This window comes from Talpa europaea, assembly GCF_964194135.1.
Source record: "Talpa europaea genome assembly, chromosome: 11".
Classification (NCBI taxonomy): Eukaryota; Metazoa; Chordata; class Mammalia; order Eulipotyphla; family Talpidae; genus Talpa; species Talpa europaea.
In genome coordinates, this window is record NC_140078.1 from 86,364,668 (window position 1) to 86,391,371 (window position 26,704).

General features: G+C 40.9%; 1 protein-coding gene across 4 annotated transcripts in view; it reads right to left on the reverse strand.

Annotated features, from left to right (window-relative positions):
- Positions 1 to 26,704, reverse strand: part of RARB (retinoic acid receptor beta) — a gene marked incomplete at both ends in the record, with an annotated part of 333,578 nt that overhangs the window by 122,397 nt on the left and 184,477 nt on the right. For 2 of the 4 annotated variants that reach the window (XM_084248148.1, XM_084248147.1), the window contains one exon: positions 21,736 to 21,892. The exons of the other annotated variants lie outside the window; for them this stretch is intronic. In XM_084248148.1, coding sequence (XP_084104274.1) covers positions 21,736 to 21,892 — 157 coding nt within the window. Of the gene's footprint in view, positions 1 to 21,735; positions 21,893 to 26,704 lie in introns of those variants that run through there. 4 annotated transcript variants of the gene reach the window in all.

Here is a 26,704-nt window from a genome sequence, read left to right on the forward strand (position 1 = left end):
CGCCTCTTCGAGGGAGATCTGCTTTTAATCTTTCAGGAAAAGTGGTTTGTTTCCATGCAAGGGGGGTTTGCAAATCTGTGAACCGCATTCTGAAATTAAGTAATTGCCAAGCAAGAAAACCTCTGCTCTGAAATGGTCTTGCCTCACTCCGCTGCTGGCTTTGTTATCATAAAGCAGCTCCAAGATTAGTGCTGGGTTTGGAGCAGGCGAGGAAGGGAAGGAGGGGGTGGGGAGAGAAAGAAAACATCTTCGCGGCGCGGGCCTTTGGCAGTCTTGACTCAGTAACCTGCCCGTGACCCTGAAGGAGTGTGTGTTTGCCCGGGTCACCCGGGATCCTGGCCGAGGACTGGAGCTGGGTTATGAGAATCCCTGCTATTCTGACCACACATGCAACAGGTGCTGAACACAGGCAAGGGACAAAAGCCGCAACTGGGGAAAGACTTTGATTTTCTAGCCCTTAAAAGAAACCTCACTTTTCAAAATGTGGTCCGGGACAGTGGCAGCATCACCTGGGAACTTAATAAATGCAGACTCCGTTCCGCCCAAGAAATGCCAATCAGAATAGGCATTTTAACCAGATCCCCAGATAATTCCTATACACATTAACAACCTTTGAGACACCCTGACATAAAAATGCTTTGCTATTGTCCTAACCTCCCCGGAACCCCAGTTTGCTGAGTCAATTTGGCGTGGGAACGCTGTCAGCTTTCCCTTTGCACAGGTCCTTACTAAACACTCCACCTTGTTAAGTACTTAATACATTAAGATCTCAGACTGTGTGTGTGTTTATGATCACCAGAAGCCAGAGCCTGCCTTCTCTCCCATGGAATTTTGGCAGTAGATTTTAGTTGGCAGCAGGTTCAAAGTTGCACCGGAAGACAATGAACTAATAGCATTTACTATTTACTGAGCACTTACTATAGTGGTGGAGCTAGGGTGGAGGCGGGAGGGAGTTGTGCTAAGTTTAAGGTAATTCATTTACTTCTCCCCAAAATCCCTGGAAAGGAGGTCCTCAGAACCCAGTATGTTAGAATTTGGAAATTTAAAAACATACTACAATTCTCACGCCCTCTAAAATTTTAAATGACTTAATGTATATTACTATGACTTCACTGAAACCCACAGTTAATGAACTCATTTTCCATCCCTTTCATTCGTTTCTTTGGCTAGAAACATTGTGTGTGGTCTGGCTAGGTGGACTGACTCAGATTTAAGAAATGCAGAATTGTATGCCTCCCTTTCTTTTAATTTATGGTTATAAATTTCTAAATGCTGACTTGATTCCAGCCCCAGTAAAATTTGACAAGATAGTATGGGCCTCAAAAAGAGCCAGCACGAGGCTCAGGATCCACTCATCATTCTGTAGTGTAGCTGCACCTGCCTGGGCTTCCGGCCAGCAGCAGGAATTATTCCTGGGACTCACTTTTACCATGGGAAGCACTGTCATATTTTCATAAGGGACCATGACACGTTCAACACCTACATTTCATTTTTATAATATGCTTTCCTGCTTCAAGGAACATAGTCGAAAATTATCTCATAGGTTGTTTTGGTTGACATTTTTAACAGACAATGCTTTATATCACTATTTTCTAGGACACACTAAGTGTATGATAGGGTTCGAATAAATTCTCCTTTAAAATCACTTCCCAGGCTGACATACCTAACCACTTATTAATGATCTGAAGTGAGAGCCACTAGAAGTGGGACTGCATTAACTGAACAAATGCTGGAGCAGGTCTCAGGAGCAGTGTGTAGATGAAGCTAATTGTATTGCAATATTAAGGTCCCCCTGAAGAGTTTATCTTAACACCCAATGATTCAGTCCCATATCCAATCAGGATTCCCATAATTTAAAAAAAGCAATTATTGCAAATAAATGACATTCTATTATCTGTTAGAGTTTCCTGCACACAAGTGAATTAAAACAAGAGCATTAAGATGTATTATCATCTGAGGTACAAAATTCTTGGCTTATGTTCTATATATATATATATATACACACACACACACATATATATATAGAGAGAGAACATATATATATGTTGCAGAAAAATAATAAGGGGATGCTTTGGGAATATTTAAGGAAGATGATGATGGAATTACGCTTTGTCACATGGGGTCCTTGCCACTCTACTGAGATCTGAGAGAAGTGAAGAGTATTCACATCAGAATTGAGCCAAACCCCTCTTATAAAAAATAATGCTCTGCTTACTCAGTTATAAGACTGCTACAAAGATGTTTTTATTTTGTTCTTTACCTATATGCACCTTATTAGCAGTCTCAAAATAACTTTGAAACCAATTTAATCCTTGCTTTTATAACTTAATCTTCAATTCTTCTTGGGTTCTAAAAAGAACTAACACCAGGAGTTTGCAAGAAACTGTGTGGGGGTGATGGCAAGGACATGGGCTTTGCTGTTGGATGGACCTATAGTTGAGTGTCTCTTGCTGCCACTTACTAATTTCATGACCATAGGGTTTTCTTTACTTCTCTGAGCCCCAGGGTCTCCCCTTCATGAAAATGCAGATAACCCTAAAATTCTTATTGGTGAATTTGCCTGTTGCAACCTGCCCAGTACACTGCAAGTAATTCATAAATGACAGCCCATTCTGTCCTCCCATCTCCACCACACTTATTTTCTCCCCTCCTTCCTTAATCTAGAGCAGTCCTTAACCAACACTGATTCCACCCCCACCCCACCCCCAGACATTCTGGTTGTCATAATTGGTGTGCAACTGGCATTTATGGGTAGAGGTCAGAATTGTTACAAACCACCCCCCAAACAATACAAAATTGTAAATAGAGGTGAAAAACTCTGATCCAGAGTAAGGATACTAGTGGGGAAGCTCTAGGACAAAGGAGTGGCAACAGCAAAGAAAACAATCCATGGCACTGAAGAACTCTGCTCAGCCTTGGAGGGCAGGCAGAAGGGGAACTCAAGGGTAGCCCAGTTCCTAACGCTGCTCTTACTAGCAGTAACTTCCCCTTCCTGGGCCTCAGTTTCCTAGCTGGAAAGTGGAGAGGACAAGCATGCTTACAACATTGCAAGGAATGACACTTTGTAAACTACAAAACTCTATTAAAAACTCATAAATAGCTGACACTTCATAATTAGAATATTTGAAGAAAGGTGGGCAAGTCCGTATCTTAATAATGTGATGAATATGGTTACCATATAAAATGACAGAAATATCTCCAGAGTCCAGTCAAATAATATTACAATAACATTATTAATAGCTAACATTTAAGGAGCATGTACTCTGGGTTAGCTGCCACCCCATTCTAAGCATTTTATGTAGATGAATTCATTTGATTCCCATAATGATCGTAAGAGATAACTAGTCTTAATATTTCTTTTTCATAGTCAGGAAACAAAGACACCATGAGTAGTTAGGTAACCTGTTTATGGCCAGACAGCTGGAAACCAATGAGCCAGGATTTGAACTCACATGGGCTTGGGCTGGGTTCTGGGAATGGGTGTAGCCCAGGAACTGCAGGACATCCTCTCTCTGACAGTGCAGAACTTCTAGGGCAAGAAGCTATCCTGGCAGCAAGTTTTAAAGTGTATAAACGATGTCTAACTTATACACACATAAGTACATACCCACTGTCATCTCATTATAAAGACCCAAAGCAAAAGTGGAAAAGGAAAAAAAAAGAAAAAAAATATAATGGACAGAAACAGTGGTCCTTTTTTCCAGTCAGAGCAATAAAGTAGGAAAGTCCCTACAAGCAAACACAGGAATTAGAAGAGGGTAGACATGCACACACACATACACACACACACACACTCACACCCTGCATCTTCCCTGCGGAGAAACTAGCCCCCAGCAGGCAGAATGGCAGCCACTAAAAGCAAGTTCCAAAGGCTTTTGGCAGTGGCCCAAGGGTGACTGACTAGACATGGTCAGAAGCAGCAACTCAAGCCAAATGTGGCCTGCAACACTGTCAGCTTTGGGGCTCTGTGGGGAGTGCAAGGGTCAGGGGGCATAGTCTGGGGCCCCCATCCTTCAGCTGGTTTTTGCTCTCTTGCCAGTGGGGCATATACTCTCTTTTGACCACAGTTTATGTGGCACAAGAATTAAATCAACATCCAGAATCCCACATGTGTGCACAACTCTTCTGTTACTGCTATAGATTTGCAATGTGCCAGATGAGGAGCTGAATTACTCTCCTCCCAGGAGAACCAGGTGGAAGGAAGGACCAGAAGCAGAAAGATAGTGACCCTCCTTCCAGGTAACTAACAAAGCTTTTGCTAGTGCTGGAGATGAGTATAACATAGCAGTTGAAAAGAATTCCCCTGGTGATATTTTATTTAAAAAGATTCTTTAGTTTCTATATGGAATTATTCAAGTTATAAAAATGTTATAATCTTATTGGTTGATTTTTAGAAACTGATTTCTCAATATTTCTTGACGTGAGTTTCAACGTGCTTTAGTCTGACTTCTTAAAGAAACTGATTAGGAAAACTTGATAAAAAGTAACTCAAAGACATAATTATCCATCTTCTAACTGTGAGCAGATCCCTACACTAGGGATGGTCCCTCTTCCTACAAGGAACTTTCCATCTTTATAGACATGTTGAGGCATGTGGTTGGAAGTGTGAACTTTGGAGCCAGCCTACCTGCCACTTACTGGCTGTGTGTCTTTGATTATGTTACTTAACCTCTCTGAGCTTCAGTTCCTCTTTGTATTAAATGATAGCACATGCCTTACTGGATCATTGTGAGCAACCAGTGACAATCGTTGTAAAACACAATGCCCATCACAGGGTGGTGTTTCACCAGGCAGAGTTGTCATCAACACTGTAGAAAGGATAACACCTGTGCTGTTGAATATCAACTCTTTGTGCCCTTCCATCTATTCCTACACATGTTTCACCTCTCGATTGGTTAACCTTCATTTCCATTTTTACCTCTTGAAATCCTTGACCCTGATGTTTTGGGGAGGTTAACTTCAAGTAAATAAGAGTAAAACAAGTTGTATTAGAGCAGCTTTCTGCCTTTCTCTTTCTACCATCCCTTCCCTCCCAGACTTTCCAGCATTAGTCCTTTCCTGGGTTTTCCTGGTCTGTACCCCATCCATGTACCTAGAACCCTCAGAAACAGTCTCTTCAAACACCTTTTTGCCACACTGATCTCTCGCTTGAGAGCCTTCCATCAATGCTCAAACCCAAAGTTCTGAACCTTTGCAATGACCAAGTGCAGAGACCAGAGCAGCACAGTGTGGTGATTATCAGACAGTAACATCCAACAGCTAACAAATATTTATTGAGCACGTGGTAGGCCAGACACCTTGCTAACTGCTGGTGAAGCTAGGAGACACTGTTCTCTCGGCCCATGCAACAGACTGCTAAAAGCACCAGATGAATGCTGACACCAGAGGAAGGAAGCGTGCGGAGGCCTGCTACCACAAGTCCATCACCAGCAAAGACCAAGGCTTAAGCTGCCCTGCCTTTAAATATTCAGTGCTTACAAGACTGCCCTGTACATGGCAAGCACTCAATAAACTTATTGGATGAAAAACTGAAAGAATTAAATCTGCATAAAATCCTTATATGTAATAGCAGCTACGTGAGGAGGTTCAGCCAATTCAGCAGAATCTGCAGACAGCACACAAGCTATGGTGCTGGATGATATGAGGTGTGTTTTCACTACCATTACCCTGCTTGCTCCCTGGAGATAAAAGTATGAAGAAGAGTAGGGATTGTGGTCATTATCAGTTATTTAATCTCCACTATTCCTGGTGGTACAAGGGGTTAAGACGTAACCTACAAAGCTATCTGCAGCCACTGCAGCACGAGTTCCATCCCCAGCCAAGGAGCTACCCACATGGTGTAGCAGACCCCTCCTGTCTCACCTGCTACTCCCCTCAGCAGTGTATTTCAGTCAATCCTCCTGTTCTGTTCCCCACTCTGTCTCTGGTGAATCCTCTTACCCATCATACTTCTGGCCTATACCCCAGCTCTTGTATGCATAAATAAGTTTTTTTTTTTTTTTAAATCTCCACTATTCCCAGGAGGAAACTGAAGTTTAGAAATAGTAAATGACTTGGCTAAGGTCACACAGTTAGGGAAAGTCTGGATCCAGAATGGGTTGATTATAAATAAGAAAGAAAGCACTCATTTCTATTCCAGGCCAGACAGTTTCTTTATTTTTTTTTTTTAATGTTTTAAGACAAGAAAACTTTTTCTAGAAAGGGCCACAGAGTAAATATTTTAGGCTTTGTGGGCCATGTATTCTCTCACAGTCACCTCTGCTGTGGTGGATGGACATAAATGAACAGGCGGAATGTTCCAACAAAACTGTACTTGCAAACATAGGCTCAGGTCAGATTTGGCTCAGTTTTCTGACCCCTGCTTTAAGAGAAAGGAAATTAAAACTATTCTTTCTTTTGGTAACTGCACATTACTAGAAAAGCCATTGCTTTGCGTCCAAAATAAAGACCCAGTATGATAGCCAGATGTCAGAGAGGTGTGGGAAATATTTTAAGGGTGCTAACATTATGGAGTATATAGTGTATTTATATATACTATAAATGTGTAAGGTCTGCACATTTCCTTTAGATCTAACCTCATGCATACATTTTTATTAGTTAGGGAGGTCAATATGTCTATCATAAATACATTTTAAAATTCCTTCCTACGGATTCTGTCTATTGGGATTATTTATCAGGCCTTGTTCTCTGGCCTAGAGCCAGGAAGAATATGGGAGTTTTAATACCTTTAATCCATTACAGGGATTTTTTCCAAGCTCCATAAGACAAAATAAAATGTACTCTCATGGTCATGTATGCAATAAACCTGATATGCCACTTAATATTTCATGTCCCATTTTATCATTCAGTTATGATGACTTCCAGCTTTCACTGTGCAAAATGACACAATTTCAGTCATCTTTTTGTCCTATATTTTTGGTGGTTGTTTAGAGAATACCTGACAAAGCATTAACAATAAGTCTCACTGCAGACTTGAAGGGGTAATTATTATCTCTCCCCAACATTCTGAAGAAGTATTGAAAATCAGAGTTCTCCATACCCCAACAAAATCACTGTCCAGTGACCTATGCCACCCAGTTTATGGCAAAATGAATTGGCAGTGTTTATTTTTAAGCCATATTACTCTATTTTGAAAAAGAATTGTGCATTTATTTCTATACCCAGTTAGGATGGTAGCTAGTCTCCAAAGCTGGCCTGCTCGATAAGGCACCTCCAGTGATCCTCACCACTGTGTAGTCCTGCTGCCTCGAACCTGAACTGGTACAGGGATTTCTTTTGATCAACAGAATATGGCAAAAGTAATGCTATGTTACAAATGAGGCTAGATAATAAGAAACCTTGCAGGTTCTTGGGAATGCTTATTCCGGGGGATAAGGTGGAAAGAGCCCTGGGACCACATGCTGCAAGGGAGTCAATGTCACATAAGGAAGTCACGTGGAGAGCGAGATGCTTGGGCCGCCTCCAGTTATTCCAGTTGCACTTGAGGAGGTAGACATGCAAACAGTGTTGACATCTGGAATATCAAGTCTAATCAAGCCCTTAGGTGAGTCTAACCCCACTACTACCTGATGATAGCCATATGAAAGACACACCAAGTGAGAAAGAACCTTGAATGTTAATAGTATTCTAAGCCACTAAGTTTTGGGTAGGTTTGCTATGTAGCAACAGATAACTCAAATTAGTTCTACGATTGCTCTGAACTGAAGGTTATTTATTGTGGAGCAGACAAGAACTGTGGTCAGAGTTGACTTCAACTCTTTTGGAATACAATAGATGCTAATTTGACATCACATGCTTTGTCCAAGCTTTGCATGCATTCCTACAAGTAACAAGAGCAATGCAATAATTTCATCTAAAAATAATGAAGAAATTCTGGATAAAGAGAAGATAATTGTTTTTGTTCGGCTATGAATTCTAAGACTGTAATGACTAAAATATCATAGAACAAGGCTTTTAAAAAAGATTGACTGTAATGCAATGGGTCTTTTTTTCTTCAAATTGCTCATAAATGCGCTCAGATCCACCTGAGCCCACATGTGAATACCACCTGCCTATCACCTACACACATACCCTCTTTCATTTTGAGACACAGATGTCTGCTTTAGGGTTGTTGTATTTTTTATTTGTTCCTCTGGGGCACAGATTGAATTCTCCTCCCCACACTGGACATTGCAATTCAAAATAATAGCAAAAGCCCTGCAGGTAATGGGCCATAAGGCTCGCTTGATACCCACTAAAGGAGGGTTTAGATCACTTGCTCTCCGTTACCTTTCGTGAAACATCTGTTTCATATGAGCCAGTTAAAAGTGCATACATCTGTAAATAATAAGCCTGTGTGTGCACATAATTTAATGAATTAGGACATAAAAAGGAATTGAACAGTAGGGGCACAGCAATTAGAGTAACTGCCCATTTTGTTAAAAATGTATTGTTTCCAGCTTTCAACTTGGAAGCCCTTTTATTATTCTGTGGGTTCTGAGCCTTCCAACCTTTCTTATTCCCTCTCCCTGTTAAACACAGGAGTTTACTTTGCATAGCTGGCAGAGAACAGAAAATCCATATCATGCAAAGCTGAGTTGGGCATTTCCTACTGTTTTTCTCCTACTGAGGAGAACTGAAGTGGGTACCTGACCCTTTCTGCCTGGGACTCTCATCTATAGAATGGAGTCATACCGGTGCCTCCCTCTTCAGGCTGTTGTGAGGACTGGATGATGTGGCTAGTCTGCACTTGGCAAATAGCAGAGTTATCACTTGGCTCTTAGTAAATATTAATTATGATGGTACTGCTTCATTTTAATAAAAACCAATCACAACTTGAAATGGGGAGGGGGGAAACAAACCTTGGTTCAAACAATGCTCTTGTCTGGGTCTTATTTCTATTTACTTTCTTCATAGCATGCCTAAGTATGGACAAAAAATGGCGTGGGAAGTGGCAATGTTCTGGTTAACAGGAAGTACCATCAAAAAATCTTTTCCTGGGCCTCTCTGGTAGCGCAACAGGTTGAGAGCAGTGCTGTGAAGTTGTCCACAGCCTCTGCAGCACGGGTTTAATTCCCCTGCCAGCCAGACAGATTCCCACATGGCTCAGCAGACCTCTCCTGTCTCGCCCGCTGCTACCCTCAGCAGTGTATTTTGGTCCTTCTGCCTATTCTGCTCCCCACTCTGTCTCTGGTGAATCCTCTCACCCTTCCGTGCCTCTGGTCTGTACCCCAGTGCTTGTAATAAATAAATAAATCTTTGAAAAAAAAATCTTTCCCTAGGATATTTCAGTGAGTTCCAGAAACCCAAGAAATACCCCACATTCACATTCATATACCCCACATTCAGTATTTCAGCTAACACATATATAATGGGTCGCTGCAACAGTCAACTTGGATCTCCCAAGTTTTGACAATGACCCTCAAGTTTACTTCAGAAATTTGGAGTAATCCAAATATGAACAAATGATCAAAAGCAGGGGACCCTTGAGGTATTGTTAAAATTCAAATTTGTTTTCACTGACGTCTTCTCAGCAAAGTTCCTGAGCACTTACTGCATACCAGGCTGTGGACCACAAAGTAGAGCACATCCACACAAGGAGAAGGCACTGGTGGGAGAGAGCCCGGCCTTTTCTAGAATACACACTGTGGCTGCCAGAGAGTATGGCCTGTTTCTCTCTGCCTCCCTTAAGTTTATGATGTTGAAACTGAGTTGATGGCAGCTGGACCATGTTGGAAGCTGCTCTGTATCTCTTTGAAAACCAAGCAAGCCCAGAGCACAGGATTTGAAACTGCCACCATATATCTGACTCAAGTCCTACCCGGTGGGACTGGAGTGAATCTTGGTTTAGTTCTGTAAAGTAAGTGTTAGCAAAATAAGTATTTGCTAGGCTGGGGGAGGAAAAATAGTACCACCCAGAAAGAAAACAAGTTAAACAATGACTGAAATCACCACCCTCTGGTACTGTTTACATTCTCCTGGAGTCTGTTTACTATCTACATAAAGGCATAATTAGGGCTCTTTAATAGCAATAGGAAAGAAGAATAAAGGCTAAAGGAAAAGGGAAATAAAGAGAATGAGCAAATATTGAAAAAATATGAATAGCTTAATTATACAGAACTGCATTGTTCAATACAGTGGCCATTAGTCACCTGTGACTACTGAAAGTTAAATTAACTGAAATAGGAAAAAAAATTCTGTTCCTCACTCACATCTCAAATACCCAAGAGTGCAAGTGGCTAGCAAATACTGTTTTAGACAACAGAGAATTACAGATCATTCCCAACACTGAAGAGAGTTCTGGTGGACGTGCTAATATTTAGTGTATGAAGGAGTGGTGTATGGAGAGTGCTGGCCACGTACCAAGTAATCCCTAGTACTGAAAAGGGAAGCAAAGGGGTCTGATCTCAAAGACTTTCTGGGTTAGTAAGGGACCCCAATCAATACGACAAAAGAAAACTAAATATACACCAAAAAGGAGAAATGAATATCGACACAGGAAACAAAACTAGTAACTTTAATGGTTGATAGGATGATTACTATCCATGTATTCCCCTATAAAATTCTTTCAACTTTTCTGCATTTAAAGCAGTTTACATAATAAAGTATGGGGGGGGAGTATATTTACTGAGTATTATAAATCCTATACCTTATGTACTCTTTTGTTTAGGTCTATAATAAGTTTGCAAAGTAAACATTATGGATCCATTTTGCAGATAAAAAAATCAACTGAGGTCACTTGCAGTTTGAGCACCATAGCAGGGGCAGGGCATGAAGAGTCGACAGCCACTGCATCTAGTTCCCCCTAGAACCCACGACATGACCTCTAGCAAGACACTTCAATTTGTCCAGCTGTTTCTATTTCCCTCCCCAAAATACATAATTTAACAACATTCAGATTTCAAACTAAAGAAATAGGTAGAAAATGGCATATAAAAATCCAAACTACAGTATCACACTGCTTTGAAAACATAAATGAAACCATGGAAATAAGAGCATTATATGAGAGGCTAAGAATCATTGTTAATATAAATTTTATTAATAATAGTTTCCCTAGGTTTGGGACCTTCTAAACAAAATACTTAAAATGGGTAGCAAGTACCAAAATATCAATTTAACTTCATTTCTTAGCAAGTTTTCTTATGTTTCCTCCTTTTTTTTTTTTTTTTCAAGTAATGGGAGACACACCAATGCTGCTTAACTAAAGGCTCTACTTGTCAGCACCTTTATGCCCATCTCTAGTTGAGGGCTGAGTAAACCGGAGTTAACAGAAGAAACCTTATTTCTTATACTCATCTTCCTATGCTACTTCAGTAAATATAAGAGTAATCCTGAACCCCACTCCTGCAAAACTACAGGGTGCTTAGGCCAGTGTCAACCACAAACAGGATGGAAAACCAAAAGGCAAAAGAGTACAACAGTCTTGGAGTTTGACACAAGTTTAAAGGCTGTGGTTTATAGAAGAGAAATGATGTGACCAGATGAAATTATTTACACTACATTTTAAATCTTTTTCCCTAAAACCAACACACTCCATGATCCTTTTTTGGTATTACTAGCACATTTTTTTCCCCCAGGAATTCCCTACTCAGTTGACAAAGAAGACAGGCTCAAACTGATTCTGATCAACACAGATGACACCCCCGAGTAAACTGCCCATGAGAAATGGAGACAAAATGTTCCTGGGACTTAAAACTGGCTCTACAACTTACTAGCTGTGTGACTTCAGTCATGTTTCTCACCCTCTCAATTCCTCTTGTATAAGATGAGAATCATACCACCTTCGGAGGATTGTTTACATGGGTTAACTAAATAACATGTACATTGTCATTAGAGAAGAATTTTGTACCTTATTTAACTAGCCAAAAAAAAAAAAAAAGAAAGAAAAAGAAAAAAGATACCCTTCAACAAAACTAAGAGTCCACATTAATGCTTCAATTTAGCATCTATTGCCAGAAGACAGTTTTTCTTATTATATGGCATATATGGCATGATTGTTAGTGTGGACTAAAGAAATTCGTTGTTCATTGAGAGTCAGAATTTACTGCATTTGGGTTGACCCAGAGTCTCATTAACCTACTGAGTAAGTTGTAAGTCACTACATGCCACCCTGGACCCAGCCTTTAAGAGGACTAGGAGCTCCTGCCTCCTCTCTCTTAGAAAGTCCCTCTCAGAATATCTCTGCTCGCTGGGAGAAGCACAGCCACCTGCGGAAGCTCCCCACCACCCCAGCTGGGCTCTGCCAACTACCAGCATTTACTGCCTGCCGCAGAAGTGAGCTTTCTTGGGCTTCAGCCCAACTGAACCCCGGATGGTGAGGCAGCCTCAGCTGGCATGATTTGGAGCAGAAGACCTGCCCAGCTGAGCCCACTCCTTCCACAGAATAATGAAATAATAAATTGTTAGGTCATTCCATTTTGGGATCGTTTTTTTACACTGCAGTACATCACAACGGATTGGAAGAAATATAATTTAATCAGACCCAACCCCAAAAGAACATCATTTAACAAACACTCCAGAAAAGTCCCTATAAGAGTCTTCAAAGAAGCCCACTTGGAAGGTGTGCACTTATTCTAGTGCTCAAGGTACGTTTAACACTCCACTCTGTATAGGACTTTTAGAGATTGTGACACCTACACACAGCAGAACTTGTGTCTGTCCTATTGTGTACCTCCCTGGTTCTCAGCACAAAGTCCTGAGGAGATTCTTGAGTTTGTGACAGAAGGGGGTACATCACAGTGACTAGTGTCTACCAGTTTCTCCCATACATGGCAATTCATCTTGATGTCCCCCACAGAGCAGATCAGGAAGCCAGGAACATGGCAGACACCCAAGAGCCCTTTGTTGAATGGAACATGCACAATCTAATCCATCAGTAAGTAATAAAGATGTCCCATGCTCCTGACAGCATCTTGGGTAAAGTCTCTGGTGACAACTGTGAAGGTGACAAGTCTCATTGTAAAAGCCAATCTTTGCACTAAATCTAGGCCTTTGGTAAATGGATGCTGCTAAATCAGAACCAGTTTGCAATCCAAACTGTAACAATTGGGAAGGACTGTTACCCAGGTTAAGAGCCATACGCAGATGGACCATTTCACCGAGGAAGAGACACCAATTGAAAAAAATACTGTTCACTGTAGGGCCTCCCCTGGTAGTGCAGTGGTTGAGCGCTGGGCTGCGAAGCTACCCGCAGCCTCAGCAGCGCCGGTTCGATCCCTGGCTGCCAGCGAGGGTCCCACAAAAACAAAAGAAAAAAAAAACACTATTATCAAAAAGACAAAAACTATTATACATCTGACAACAAGTCCTCTATCAGAACCAAAATATAAGGAAAAATATTTTAGTTAAAACATTAAACTTATTGGGCCTCCCCTGGTGGCGCAGGTGGTTGAGCACTGGACTACGAAGCTGCCCGCAACCTCTGCAGCGCCGGTTCAATTCCTGGTCGCCAGTGAGGGTCCCACATGGCGCGTAGACCTCTCCTGCCACCGGCGCTGCTCCCCTCAGTAGTGTATTTCATCGGTCTGCCTGTTCTGTTCCCTGTTCTGGTGAATCCTCTCACCCTCCTGCACTTCTGACTGTACCCAGTACTAGTATAAATAAATAAATCTTTTTTTTTTTAAATAGAGGCATGTTTTATTTATTTATTTGTTTGTTTGTTTGTTTTGTTTATACATGCACTGGGTACAGTCAGAAGCGCGGGAGGGTGAGAGAATTCACCAGAGCCAGAGCGGGGAGCAGAGCAGGCAGAAGGACCGAAGTACACTGCTGAGGGGAGCAGCGGGCGGCAGGAGAGGTCTGCGCGCCATGTGGGACCCTCCTCCGGTGGCCGGGGAGCAGCCGGGGATCGAACCGGCGCCGCAGAGGCCGCGGGCAGCTTCGCAACCCAGCGCTCAACCGCTGCGCCACCGGGGAGGCCCAATAAATAAATCTTTAAAAAAAAAAATACTGTTCACTGTAGCCAAGACACATAAGCAACAGGTGTCATGCTGAACTCAGACAACGGGAGCTCTATTCAGTGACTGCTCTATGTTTTGGGGACTAGAATTGTATCTTAATTGACATTATTTCTAACCATTTCACAAATCCTGTGATGTAAGCATCATTATTCCCATTTGACAGCTGTAGAAATGGATGCTGTGTCAAACCATCCTCTCAGCTCATCAGGCAGTGATGGGGAACACAGCTGGTCACGCACGCAGGGGAGTAGAAGTGTGAAGAGACTAACACTGTTGGAGCAACAACTTTTCACAGCTTCTGCTCTGAGGGCAAGAAAACCACCACACCTTCACTAGACAGCTCTGGAGGCAACAGTGAGAGGACAGCCTCGGCAGCAGTGACCACACCTCTGCCCACTGCAGCCCAACTTGGGTTACTGGAAACCCTAGCCCTGAGAGCAGCGAGGTTCCCGGTTCCTCTGCAACCTCCAACATTCTCCGCAAATCCCAACCTGTTCATCTGATCTCTCATCCCTATTGTTTCCTCTGATAAGCAGGGCCCCAGTGAACAATTAAAGCTTTCAATAAATAATCTCTAAGCACATTCATTTGATTGACTGTTATTTGATACAGCAGTTAGTTTCAATGGGGCAGTTAATATTGATCACATAAAGTAGTCCAGACAAACATGAAACAGTTCCAGAACTCCATGGATTATTACCCTTTATCTGCCAGTCATCTGGGTTCCTTGTAATGGTCACGGAATTTAAAATCAATAATAACAATTAGTGTTCTGTACACCAAAACGGATGAATCATGTGAAATGGGTTTTCATATAAAATCAAAGGTAAAAGGAGACCTACAATGTGGAGAAAGGCTCGCTGAATTTCCAGCATTCTTTTGGAAAAACACTTTCAGGCCTGCCTCCAAAACAGGTAGCAAGAGAGCAGGAAAGGTATTCTAGAGAGAAAATGGGGCCATAAAAAAACGCATGTGATGCCCTGACAGCCTTAATCCAAAAAGATGATGAAGCGTACAAAGATAAAAGTGATCAAAATGCTAACAAACGTAGTAAAATTAATAGTACTGGCAATTGACTTCTTTGAGATGTGCTTCTAGCTACCTTTTTCGGCTTCCGATTCATAGGCATCGATCGTGATTTTTTTTGTCATAAAATGGCAACGACGGTGTTTTAGCTCCACAGCACCTCTCCTGTAATGTCTGGATAATTAAAATGCAAAGTAACAGAGAAATGTTTCATCATTAAACTGTAACCAGCGCACTATTTGAAATCATCCATTCCAAAGACTTGTTTTTCATCAATTATTTGTTATTTATCTGATGTAAATATAAGAAGGACTAATTAAAATGTATGCCTTTTTATACAGCTTCTTGTCATTAAAGCCAATGAAAGCATTCTGAGGGCCATAATGAAATAATTATGTTTGCCTTTAAGAATTCTCTTCAATAACACATGGCAGTACTGAGCTAAATTAAAACATCAGGAACTAAATTTCGCTTGCCTCCATTTCCATTTTAGTTAATTATACCCCCAAGCTTTCCAATAGACCAGACCCTAAAAAAATCTTTTGAAGCTGAAATGGCCTTCAGATCCTCAGCCTTTTTATAATTATGGACTTTGATGACAAGACAAAGGTGCTGTAGCACTAAAAGCTTTAATATTTTTGATAAGAGCGATATTTTATATGAGGTCTCCTTGGAAATTGGAGAAAAATTGAGATAAGTGTGATCCCAATCTTTTTTCCCCACTATCTTGATGCAATCCTCTTATCTGGTCTTATCTAAATTATTTTCACCACAATATTTTCATTTTTTTTTTTCTGATTTGGTCAAATTTTAATCTGTGGCAAATAGCAACTGATCAATAACAATGACAAACATTTCACTAAGAGTCAAATTGGAGAGCAACTCCTTCCTTATTCAGTACTAAAACTTAAAGAGAAATCTTTAAAAAAGGAGTAGACTAGGGAGAATCTGAATTTGAAGAAAAACAGGACCCTTTCTTCTTAACACCTCCTTCTCCAAACCTCAAAACAGAGATAATTACAAAGACGAAAAAGAATTCCTAGTTTAAGAAAAAAGGGAAAGGGGTAGAAACCCTGCTAGGTGGATTCAGGGCTGGTGGCAGATGAAATGGCTGCACCATCCTGTCATCTGATGCGGATAGGGGTGGGAACCTGGGCCTCAGAAAAGTAAACAGGAGTACCAGGGATTAACTCTGACAATATGAATTCCCTCCCATCTTTTCTACATGGAGAGTTGGCAGGATGCATGTGTGATAATATTTGGTGACTGTTGGCTAGAGGTCTTATGAGACACTGGAGGATTGGGGGGAGACACTTGACAGCTGGGAAACAAACACCTATTGTGTGACCATGTTAAACTGCAATGATAATCTCAGAATCTGCTTTTATTAACATCACTCCCTGCCCCCAAGTTACTATTTGCTCTGTTTAGAGAAATCTCCTTTTGGGAACGAAGAACATTGTTACCTACTCTCACTCCTGCTAAAATTAGCCCCCACCCCCACCCTAGCAACTGGTTGGGTTCATCAACTGCTGTGGGAGGCCTGGAACCTCCTGGAATCCATGTGCCCTGAAAAGAGGAAATGTTGGGCTGGGCTGGGTCGCCTGGTTAACGTCAGTTCCTGTTATCCTCATCTTATCATAGAAGGGACCAAGACTCTTATCTTACTGAATGCACCCCCCACCCTTTCTGCTCCCCACCATGCAAGGCCAGAGAAAAAACAAATCAGCATTTCCATTGCCTGTTTGAATTTCCATCTAAGAAGCTCTGAAAACTTAAAAAACGTAATAACTATAAACTCTCCTACTGCTTCCTAGGTAGAGAGAATGTTAGCAAGTTTATTTTTTATTCCTTTAACGGGATTGGGGGTAACGGGCTAGGAATCATATTTCTTAATGATGAAGTAAGGGAGAGTGGAAGGAAAAGAGAATTCACGGCAATATTTTGACTCATGAGGCTGTGTTATTAGATCTTACAGATGGGGCAGGTTATCTCATCTCCTATTTAACAAGTACTTAGGCCAAGCCACTCACAGACAGGATACTGATAAATCTGAAATCTGAGTTCACCCTGCACTCCCCTTTCCATCACCCCCAATTCAAACTTTTTAAGTTCTCTGAGAACTGATACTGATTTGTTCAGTCATTAAATGTAACAATTCTATACACACACACCCCTCCTACACACACAGAGGCCGCGCACATGCTACAGTCAGAACACAGTCATAATACTTCATTCTGCAAGGGATACCCTCTAGCTGCAGATTTACATTTGCCACAAAAGGAATTCATGTTCAAAAGAATGACCCAGAAGCACAAGGGGATCTTCAGTCATAATGGAAAAATTAAGCTGTGAGTGTTCTAGTTATATTGACCATAGAATCCAAACAAAGACTTTCTGTGCCACTCCTGGGTTCAAGGGGCAGCCTAGGAGATGTCGTAATATTGAAATATCTGGCATATTTCAATGATTTATGTGAGAACTGTAGCAGTATATTTGAAAGCCGGGTTATTTGAGAAAATCAGAGATGTATGATTGCCATAACTACCCTGTAATTTGAAAGGCAAGATTCTACATTAATATCTTTTGGCAAGATTTTTAGCCAAGATTTTTCTGATTAACCTTCATCAAAAACTCCCATTTCCGAAATAATCTATTTAATTGATAGTTAACTGAATTTATATTAGAACATTTAAAGTATAAAAATGTCATTTAAGGATAAATTTATTAGTACTTACATGTAACAAACTCTACTGAAGATTCTTTTTAAGATGTTTTAAAATGAACAGTGTCTTTATTGTTTAATAAGTCCTATGTGACTTGAAAAGAGTTTAATATGTTGCACTTTGGTTTTACATCTCCACCTTCCTCCCAGAGAGTGACTTTCTACTAAAAAATTTCCAGCCTTTTAAATTATTTTAAAAATAATTTTGATTTTAAAGATTATAAATTCCTTGAGAGCCTAAAGCATATTAACATGTATCATGTATTTCCCATTGATATCTGTGGAATGTGTAAAGGAGAAAACAGTAAGAATCTCTCCTTTTCAGTCATCTCAGGGACTTAGTATATGTTGAAGGTAAAATCTAGGCGTGTGATCTCCAGAACTTTACGTTAAAGAAAAGGCGACGATAATACTAGCTGGTTATATATCGGCAGAGTCAGGCTTCTAGAAATGAGAAGAAAACTTCTAATTCAGGTCAGCTAGCCTATCAGAGCCTACCATTCTGATCATTTATCAATTTAGGAAAAAAAAAAAAAAGGTCTATTGGGCTTTTTACATCTGGGCTGGCGAATCAAATTCTAACCGGAGCTTCCACGTTAGTTCCATAGCTTATGTTTGAACAGACAGATGTTTACCTCTCCTGCTGTCTTTTCCACATTTTGGAATCCACCCTTTTTTTTTGGTGAGAAAATTTAAATTCTTGCATTTTTCCTTCTAAGTTGAACATTAATACTTCCCTACCCAAAGTATCAAGTTATTTAGATATTGACACTATTTTAGTATTTCTGATTTTCTAGAGAAATCTTCCGCTTGCGTTCAAACAACGCAGTCCTGCATTCTGAGATTTAAGCAAAAGTTTCTTTTCATCTCTACTTTCTGATGGTATTAGTTACCACTGTCATGAGACCGAGAAGCAGAAAATTATGTCCTACTTTAGAAAAACAATTGAGCCTTTTCACTGAAATATTTATTCAAAACCCTATTCAATTCATACGGTGGCTGTCAGTCTTTATTTAGTCTCTCTTTCAGAGGGTATCTTTGATTTTGCCACTTTGACCCCAATTTATATCTCACTAGGAGAGGATTTAGATACTGTTTAATACTTAAAATTCAGGTCCCAGGGCTTTGAGAAGAGGGCGTCTCCCCCCCTTCCCCCATATCAGGCATTGCTACTGTTTATTTTTAAAGCAGATTCTTTTTCTTCATTAATAGGAAAAATACTATTTCAAAAAAAAATTTTTCTTTTGATGTACTGAGTAGGGAGAAGACAGGGAAAGGAGCCAAGAAGTTGTCACACTCATGATTTCACTGAAAGCAACTATGTTGGGACCACAAATATTAGGATTCATCCTATGCCCACTGAGCAATTAATGCTGAAAATATGTGGAACCGTCTAAAAACAAGATAATTCAGCATGCATCTAACTAGAAACTTAGTGACTCGGATACCTTCCAGGGGCAGTCTTAAATCATATTATTTATACCACATTCCCTCAGTGGCCCACTAATCCGACACTGAATTTTTATAACAAGCAATTCACAGGCCCTGCTCAAACGTGCAGCTGGTTGGCATATCATTTTTCTATCTTTAAAATTAAAAAAAAAGAAAAGAAAGAGCAGATTCTAACACCTTTCAAAGAAAGCTTCTGGAGTTGTTTGCCTGTTCAAAGGTTTTACTGTAATTACTACAAACACAAACATACACTACCAAAAAAAAAAAAAAAAAGTAGGATCTCAAAGCAGAAAACAGTTTTGGTTGGAATTTAGTGCTATTTTCCCCTCCTTGCCCACTGTTTCCTCTGTGTTAAGAGCACAAACAGATCTGCTTCTCGTCAAAACAGTCATTAAGTAAAATGGAAAAGGTTTTTTATGTTCTTACTTATATCAATGTAGTCCTGATAGGCTTCTATTTCAAAAGCCCAAATGAGCTGAGCTATCCTGAACCAAACACTGCCTGGCAGACAACTGCTAGAATTTTAATTTATGGTTAAGAACATAATCATTTGAACAACTAAACTGACCAGTCATCAACTGGCTGAGGATACAGTCACTCTGCAGGGGTATAGCGATATTTACATTTTATTCCTGTAACCTGAAAGTGGGATATGGTAAAACTGACCACATTAAGCAGTAATTGTCCTGCTTATAAAAATAAGACACTGGAATTTCTAAAATCCCTTTGTCAAATGTCTTTATTTACTCTTTCTAATGCAGGTTGCTTTGATTAGCTGAACTTTGCTGTTATCAACACTTCTTGCTTATCGACTGGCCCTAGGCGAATAACACATTCACCACTCGCTCTCCCCAGATAAGGCAAATCCCTTGTTTAACTTGTTCAAGAACAAACAAAGCTTCCCCCCCTTACTCTTACAACTTAATAGGCATGTTTAGAGGGTTAATTACAAAAGGGAGAATGTCTTGGTAAAAGCTCTATTTAGGTCTAAAAGCTTTCTGCCAACTTCCTGAGCATTTTTTTTCTTCATTAAAAAATACATTTCATTAGAACTTTCCTCTCAATTTCCTAGCAAGAAAAAGTTTAGAGAGCCCCAGTTTCCTGGTATCCCAAGTGACACCGTTCACACTGTTTTAATTGCTACAGAGTGCTCAGGTCAAAGGATCTGTTAGAGGGTTAGAAAATTATTTTGTAACAGAGTTCTCTGAAAGAAAACAGGCAGCAGGAAAGAAAAGGTATTTGGGGGAGCATCTGAAGATTAAGAAGCCTTGCAAAACCATATCCTTTATTTTGCCCTGGTTATGGCTCTATGAAATATTAAGTCAGGCAGCCAGACTGTTGGCATCAAATGGTTATTGATTTTTCAGCTACAGACCTGTTGATTTCCTGGCCCAAGAAGCATGTCTTTCTTCTTTAGAAAAAGTTTCAGAGAAGGCAATTTAAATCTTGTCAGTGTCCCCTCTCGCCTTTTTCTTCCCTCCTTAGATAAGCCACTAGGTTATTAAGAAAACTCAATTCCTTTCAGTTAAACTTTGACCTCTTTGAAAACAAAGATTTAAAATGTCATTTTCAGGCTAATGCTCCAATGAATTGTCAAATAAAGTACTAAAAACATTTTGATAGATAGCTGAGCCATTTATCTAAATCACTGTCAGGTCAGTGATGCATCCTGCAGGCTCCTACTACAACCACCCGAAGGTGGGATTTTCTGGGACTTCTGGTCATTTCTCAAACCTGTGCCAGGCTACTGTTGACCAGATGCTTGCCTCGGCACCATGTCAGCATCAGATAACCAAACAGTTAATATTAAAAAACAACAACAGGGCTACTTTACTTATATTTCTTTTCCTTTCACCGATGTCCAGGTTCCTGGATGAATTGCAAGATATGGAAATAATGGATGGCTCAGCCCAAGGGGTGTTCATTGCCAGTAGTTTTCTAGCAAAACAGCAACTTCTTAGAGCAACAAAGTGGCTCGGAAAGGTGGCAGCAGGGTCAATGCTAAGAAATATTGCCTTTCCTTAGTAAGGAAAACATTGGAGGCAGCAGTTTTAACTGGTGGTTTATGAACTTGAGGAGCTGCAGCCACCTTAATTAGGCTAAATTCCTTGCAAGGAAGATGTCATATTTTAATTACTTTGGACTGTTGAAACACACAAGGGGGTGGGGGGAGATATATACAACTAGTAGTTAATCCAAAGAACAGCAAAGTTAAATTCCCCTCCGCATACATCTTAGTAAAAACTGCACAATGTGTCAAATTGCCTTACTTGAAGAATGTTTCAAAGTCCTGTGGTCACCCTTGACTTTTCCCCCCTCCCTCCATGCATATTTAAAAAATTGTTTTCAAGAGACTTGGAAGGTTGGTAAGAACAGGAGAAGGAATGGGGAGGGGTTGTTTGGGAAGAAAACATCTAGCAGGAAATTTTCAGCAGAGGGAATCAATATGCAAGCCAGCATATCACACCCTTTCAGCATTAAATCATTAAATCCTTTGTCTTGCTACCAATGCAGTTTGTTTCCAATGTCTTTATTGCATGCAAGAGAGACAAATTTTTTTTTTTCTTGGTAGAAGAAGGGAAAAAATAAACCTACATTGAGCAGTGTGCCGATGCTGCCATTCGGTTTGGGTCAATCCACTGAAGCATGCTTTGAGAGCTTTCTCCTGGAGCATGCAGGAAGACGGACTCGCAGTGTAGAAATCCAGGATTTGCCCAGGACTCACTGACAGAACATCCATACAGTCAAACATGATCTCCCTTGCACCAAATGTCTGCAAAAGTGCTTATCCTCTAGGTGTGGAGGCAAATGGCATAGAAAAGTCCACCCAACTCCATCAAACTCTGCCCCTTTTTTGGCACGTAGGCTGTTGGTCTTTTTCCCAGCCCCGAATCATGAATTATGACAGACAAGCCAGCTAAAAGCCTGTAATTGATCCAAATGATCATTTACCATTTTCCAGGCTTGCTCGGCCAATCCAGCCAGGGCGGGGGGTTCCCAGAAAGATCCCAAGTTCTTCTTCCAAACAAATGCTTGCAAAAAGCCTTCCGAATGCAGTCCGGATCCTACCCCGACGGTGCCCAGACAAACCCTGCCGGGCTCGCTCGCGTCCTCGGCATCCCAATGCTCAAACAGCTCGCATGGGGGAATTCTGGTCCCCCCTTTGGCAAAGAATAGACCCTCCTGCCTCTGAACAGCTCACTTCCTACTACTTCTGTCACACAGAATGAAAGATTGAATTGCCTAATATATGCGAGTGAACTTTCGGTGAACCCTTCCCGGGCTGCTAACCTTCAAATGACCCAACGAGTCTGACATCACCAACTCCCAGGATTCTCACAGAGCTTAAAAACTCCCAGCAGCCCTGCAAAAGCAGACAGCCAGAGAGGCAGGCAGCTAGCGAGCGTGAGCCGGCTCTTTCTTTCCCATTTCTCACCTTAAAAACAATGCAAGAAGTGCTTTATAAACCGAGCAGGGGAGGAGTCAGGACCAGCTCCTGGCTCAACGCTCCTGGCCCATGTTGAGCGCCAACTTCTCTGCCTTTAAGCCTTTTTATTTACAGCGGCTTAGCTTGGAAGCACACGTTTCCCCCTAGCTCGCTCCCGCCCACCCCCTCACCCCCAGCCCACCCTTTAAATTCCTCTGTGCGCCTCTCTGTCTGTTAAATTCCTTGTAACTTATGTATTTTTCCACTCCTGAAAAAGCACATGCAAGCCCTAAACTGTAGAGCAGAGAACAGCTAACCCTCAGGGAAGCTTTGGGTTGAGAAACTTTCCATTTGAGAGTCTTTCCCTCTGCCTCCCTCTTGTAAGTCCTGGCTGAAGGATTTGCATTTGTTCTGGAGTAAAAGTTCAGCTTTCTGGATTCATTTACTTTTGAACAAATTTTTCAAGTCTATATGAAGCCTATGGAGTGATGGAGAATCAGTTACTATACACACACACTCTCTCTCTCTCTCTCTCTCTCTGTCTCTCTCTTCAGATCCTGATTTGAGAAAGCAAAATGGTGCTCAGGAGAATGGATGTGCAGTTAAACTGAGTTAGATCCCCACTCCAGTCCTCCCACTTACCATCTGCGTCATCTAGGACATGCATTTAACCTCTCTGGGCCTCAGTTTCTGCATCTGTAAAATGGGGATATAATACTACCCTCTTTGTGGTTTTTGTGAGGACAAGAGAAATGGTGCTTGTCAGGCACTTATACCAGTCCTGAGGCAAACACTCACAGAATAGCTCTGAGTTACTCTCTTCTTTTGCAACTGGGGAAGCAGAAGTCCAGGAAGGCTGAGATCTGCCTGAAGTTACACAGCTCAAAAGTGTGATTGGAACCCAGCTCCTCAGAATCACAGTCTGTGGGGAAAATTACTTTGAAATCCATGCAGTCTTTTACCCAAAACAGCATTTTGGTGTTGGTGGCCTCTTTTGTTTCACACACCAGCACCAGCACCACTGCCACTACGTAATCACTTATTTTGAAAATTGGATATGTGTGAGGGTTTTATATTTCTAAGGTCCAGTTTTCACTAATTCTAATCCCTGCCCAACCTGGCAATTTATTATAATAATTTTAAGAGAAAAAGATCATTTTTTAATACCCCCTCTACTGGGGGTAGAAGTTGGAAGGACGAGAGGAAGAAGTTGGTTAGCTAGCCTTAAAACACTGAGAAGGACAGATGCAATATTTACAAATAAACCCAGGCAGGCAGAGAGCTTTAAAAGGGAGTGCCAAACCACCCTGCGGCCATTTTGCACAACTTGCTTAAAGGATGCAACAGTACATCAAAGGCAGGAAACTCTGGGGAGGAATTAAAACACCCTCCTCCCGATGTCTCTCCAGTATTTACTTCGAAAGCTCTCACAAAGCACGGCGGGCAAGGAGGTGGCACAAGGAGCAGCTTGCTCGCCCCTTGCAGGAGAAGCACTGCTCCGTCTCCTTTTTACTGGAATGTGCGCTGGCATCCAGGCTTTTTAAAAGCCTATCAGGGGGCACCCCACCTCATGCTGAACCACTGCTCTGTCTAGTGGAGTTGCTAAGTGGCACTCCTGGTGTAACATGAAAAGTATGCATCACAAACACTTACCAAGTCAAAGATCCTCCTATGAAGGTACACCAAAACAATTTTCAGCCCAGCAAGCTCAGTTCTTGCTATTGAAAGGTCCAGGACAATAAAGAGGTGAGATTTTGATGAAACTGTATTTTTTTTTTTCTCTCTCTCTGATTATCATTTTTAACAGAGCATAAAGAAACCTTCTAACCACATTTTAAGCAAAGTGCATAGAGGACTTGACAAAACACTTAACATGAGAACAGTAAGTTAGTTGTAAAGATATGTAAAATACCATATTATGTGCCATTTCTTCGTGGTCCATCAGACTTACAACTTCAAATGCTTATTTAAGGTCCTCAGAGTTCTGTGGAAACTGGGCTCATTTAATCCCTGATGATGGACAAGGATGACAAGGTGCTTGAATCAGAAGAAACAGAAATATTTAAAGTAGAGCAGGAAGAATTAAGAAGTGACAATAGAGGTACAACTAACAGGTGTGTGTGTGCAGGTATCTATTATACAGATACCTTTGCTTTGTCACTGTTCTGAAATGTAGGTTGCACTGGTGATAGGGAAGTGAAGATGGGAATGGTGTCCCCCAAATTCTGCTCACACTCCTTTCTTCAACTGGAGAATCAGCTTCATTTCAGAAGGTAGATGATAGGTCCCATTTTTTTCCCCTCAATACTCTGTTATAGACTCGTGTGTGTGTGTGTGTGTGTGTGTGTGTATGTGTGTGTGGTTGGGAGGTATGGTGTTTTCTTTCTTTGTACAAGAACATTTAAAATTTATAGTCACTTTGGGGTTCTCTTCACTGTAGAAAAATAAACTCAGGCAGAGAAAAGAATGATCAGTATTTAAATGCTTGTGAATAGAATATTATGGGTTTCTTACAATGCAATAGTATTGACTCCTCAATTCATTATTTCTCATCATGAATTAATTATGCTCAAAGCAGCTATTATTTTTTAATCCAAGTATTAATTTATAAAGCAGGCCAACAATTTACCCACACATTTCTTTCTCCTTTATCTGAGAAATCAGTTATTTTTTTCTTTTATTTAAAAAAATTTTTACATTGTTCATTTCTGCCGTACAGAAATGAACCTGTAAATATCCTACCCTGTAATATCCCACCACCACATCACCTGCGAACTGTCACCACGGACCCTTGTAGCCACATATTTCTTAATCCTCCTCAGTAAATCTAATCCTTATACTCCTTATAAACTTGATTCTCTCTCCAAATTCTCATTTTAAGTAAAAGCAAGGACATGCAAATGAGCCACAGTTGTTTAAGTACACATCCATGTAACTAACTGTAAGGATTAATGAATAAGTAGAAGGTGAAAAAATTATCTGGTTGATTTGTTGATAATGAAGGTTAAATTATTAAACTTCACCTGTTAATCAAACAGAAAAAAAAAAGCCTTCCCATATACCCTCTTAGTATGCTGTAAATTAACATTCTGATATGCCATTTTTATATTCTTTTTATTCAATCAATGATAAAATAAACTAATGAAAGTATTTCCAAACATGAACAAACAAAAAAGGAAAAGTTTGAGACCAAAATCCATTTTGTTTCAGAGTAACTGTATATTTGTCAGTGTGACACAGCACATTTGAAACCCATAATCATAAAACAAAAATTTATAGCCAGGGTTCAGGGTCTACATCTGTTTCTCTGGTTTTTGTCCAGCAATTACCCACTGGACAATCCAGAAAGAAACACCATGAATCATGCTCTGCAAACATGTTTGAACTGGAGAGTTTTGTGAAGAGCGAGCAGGCATCTCTGTACCGGCATCACGGCCTGCAGTGCTCAAAATTGATCAAATGCCTCGTGATGTCTAAATAAAAGACTCTCACAGGCACAGACACATCCAACCTAGGCACCGGGCATGCAGAGTGCAGGCAGCCAGGGGGCTGGGGTGAGGGAGGTGGACACTCAAGTGTTTTAAAGTCCCATCTACATCTTTGGTGTTTTTTTTTTTTTAATTATTTTTACTTATTTATCAGTTTCGCTGTTTATCACATAAACTCTCCTGCTACAATTCTACTAGATGAATCAATGACTAGTACTGAGTGATGTTTGCCTTTGGCAAGGAAGCCAAGGCAAGGGGCATGTGGTGTTGCTGTTCCCAGGGCTTCTGTACTTCCCTACCTGGCAGAGCTACCTCTGTGCTGGCCACAGGGAAAAGTTCTGACAATATTCAATGCAGAGAAACTGCTCTGGCCCTTTAATAAGATTCCCTGCTGAGAGTTCAGGACTGTTGATGTCCATGGATCCTATACCAAAAGACATCAAAATACATTCCCAAGGCAACTTAAGATGGCGCTATGAACAGTGGGTTTTCTTAGAACCCCAAGAAGCATGTTCTTTCTTCAAAAACACTTCTTCAACTTGGGTGTGTCCTTTCTGCATTTGGCTCCATTCTCTCCAATGTTCTGTTTTTTTCCCGTTTCCTCCATGAACTCTTCCCACCTGGTTACTTACAGACCTCATCCCCCAGG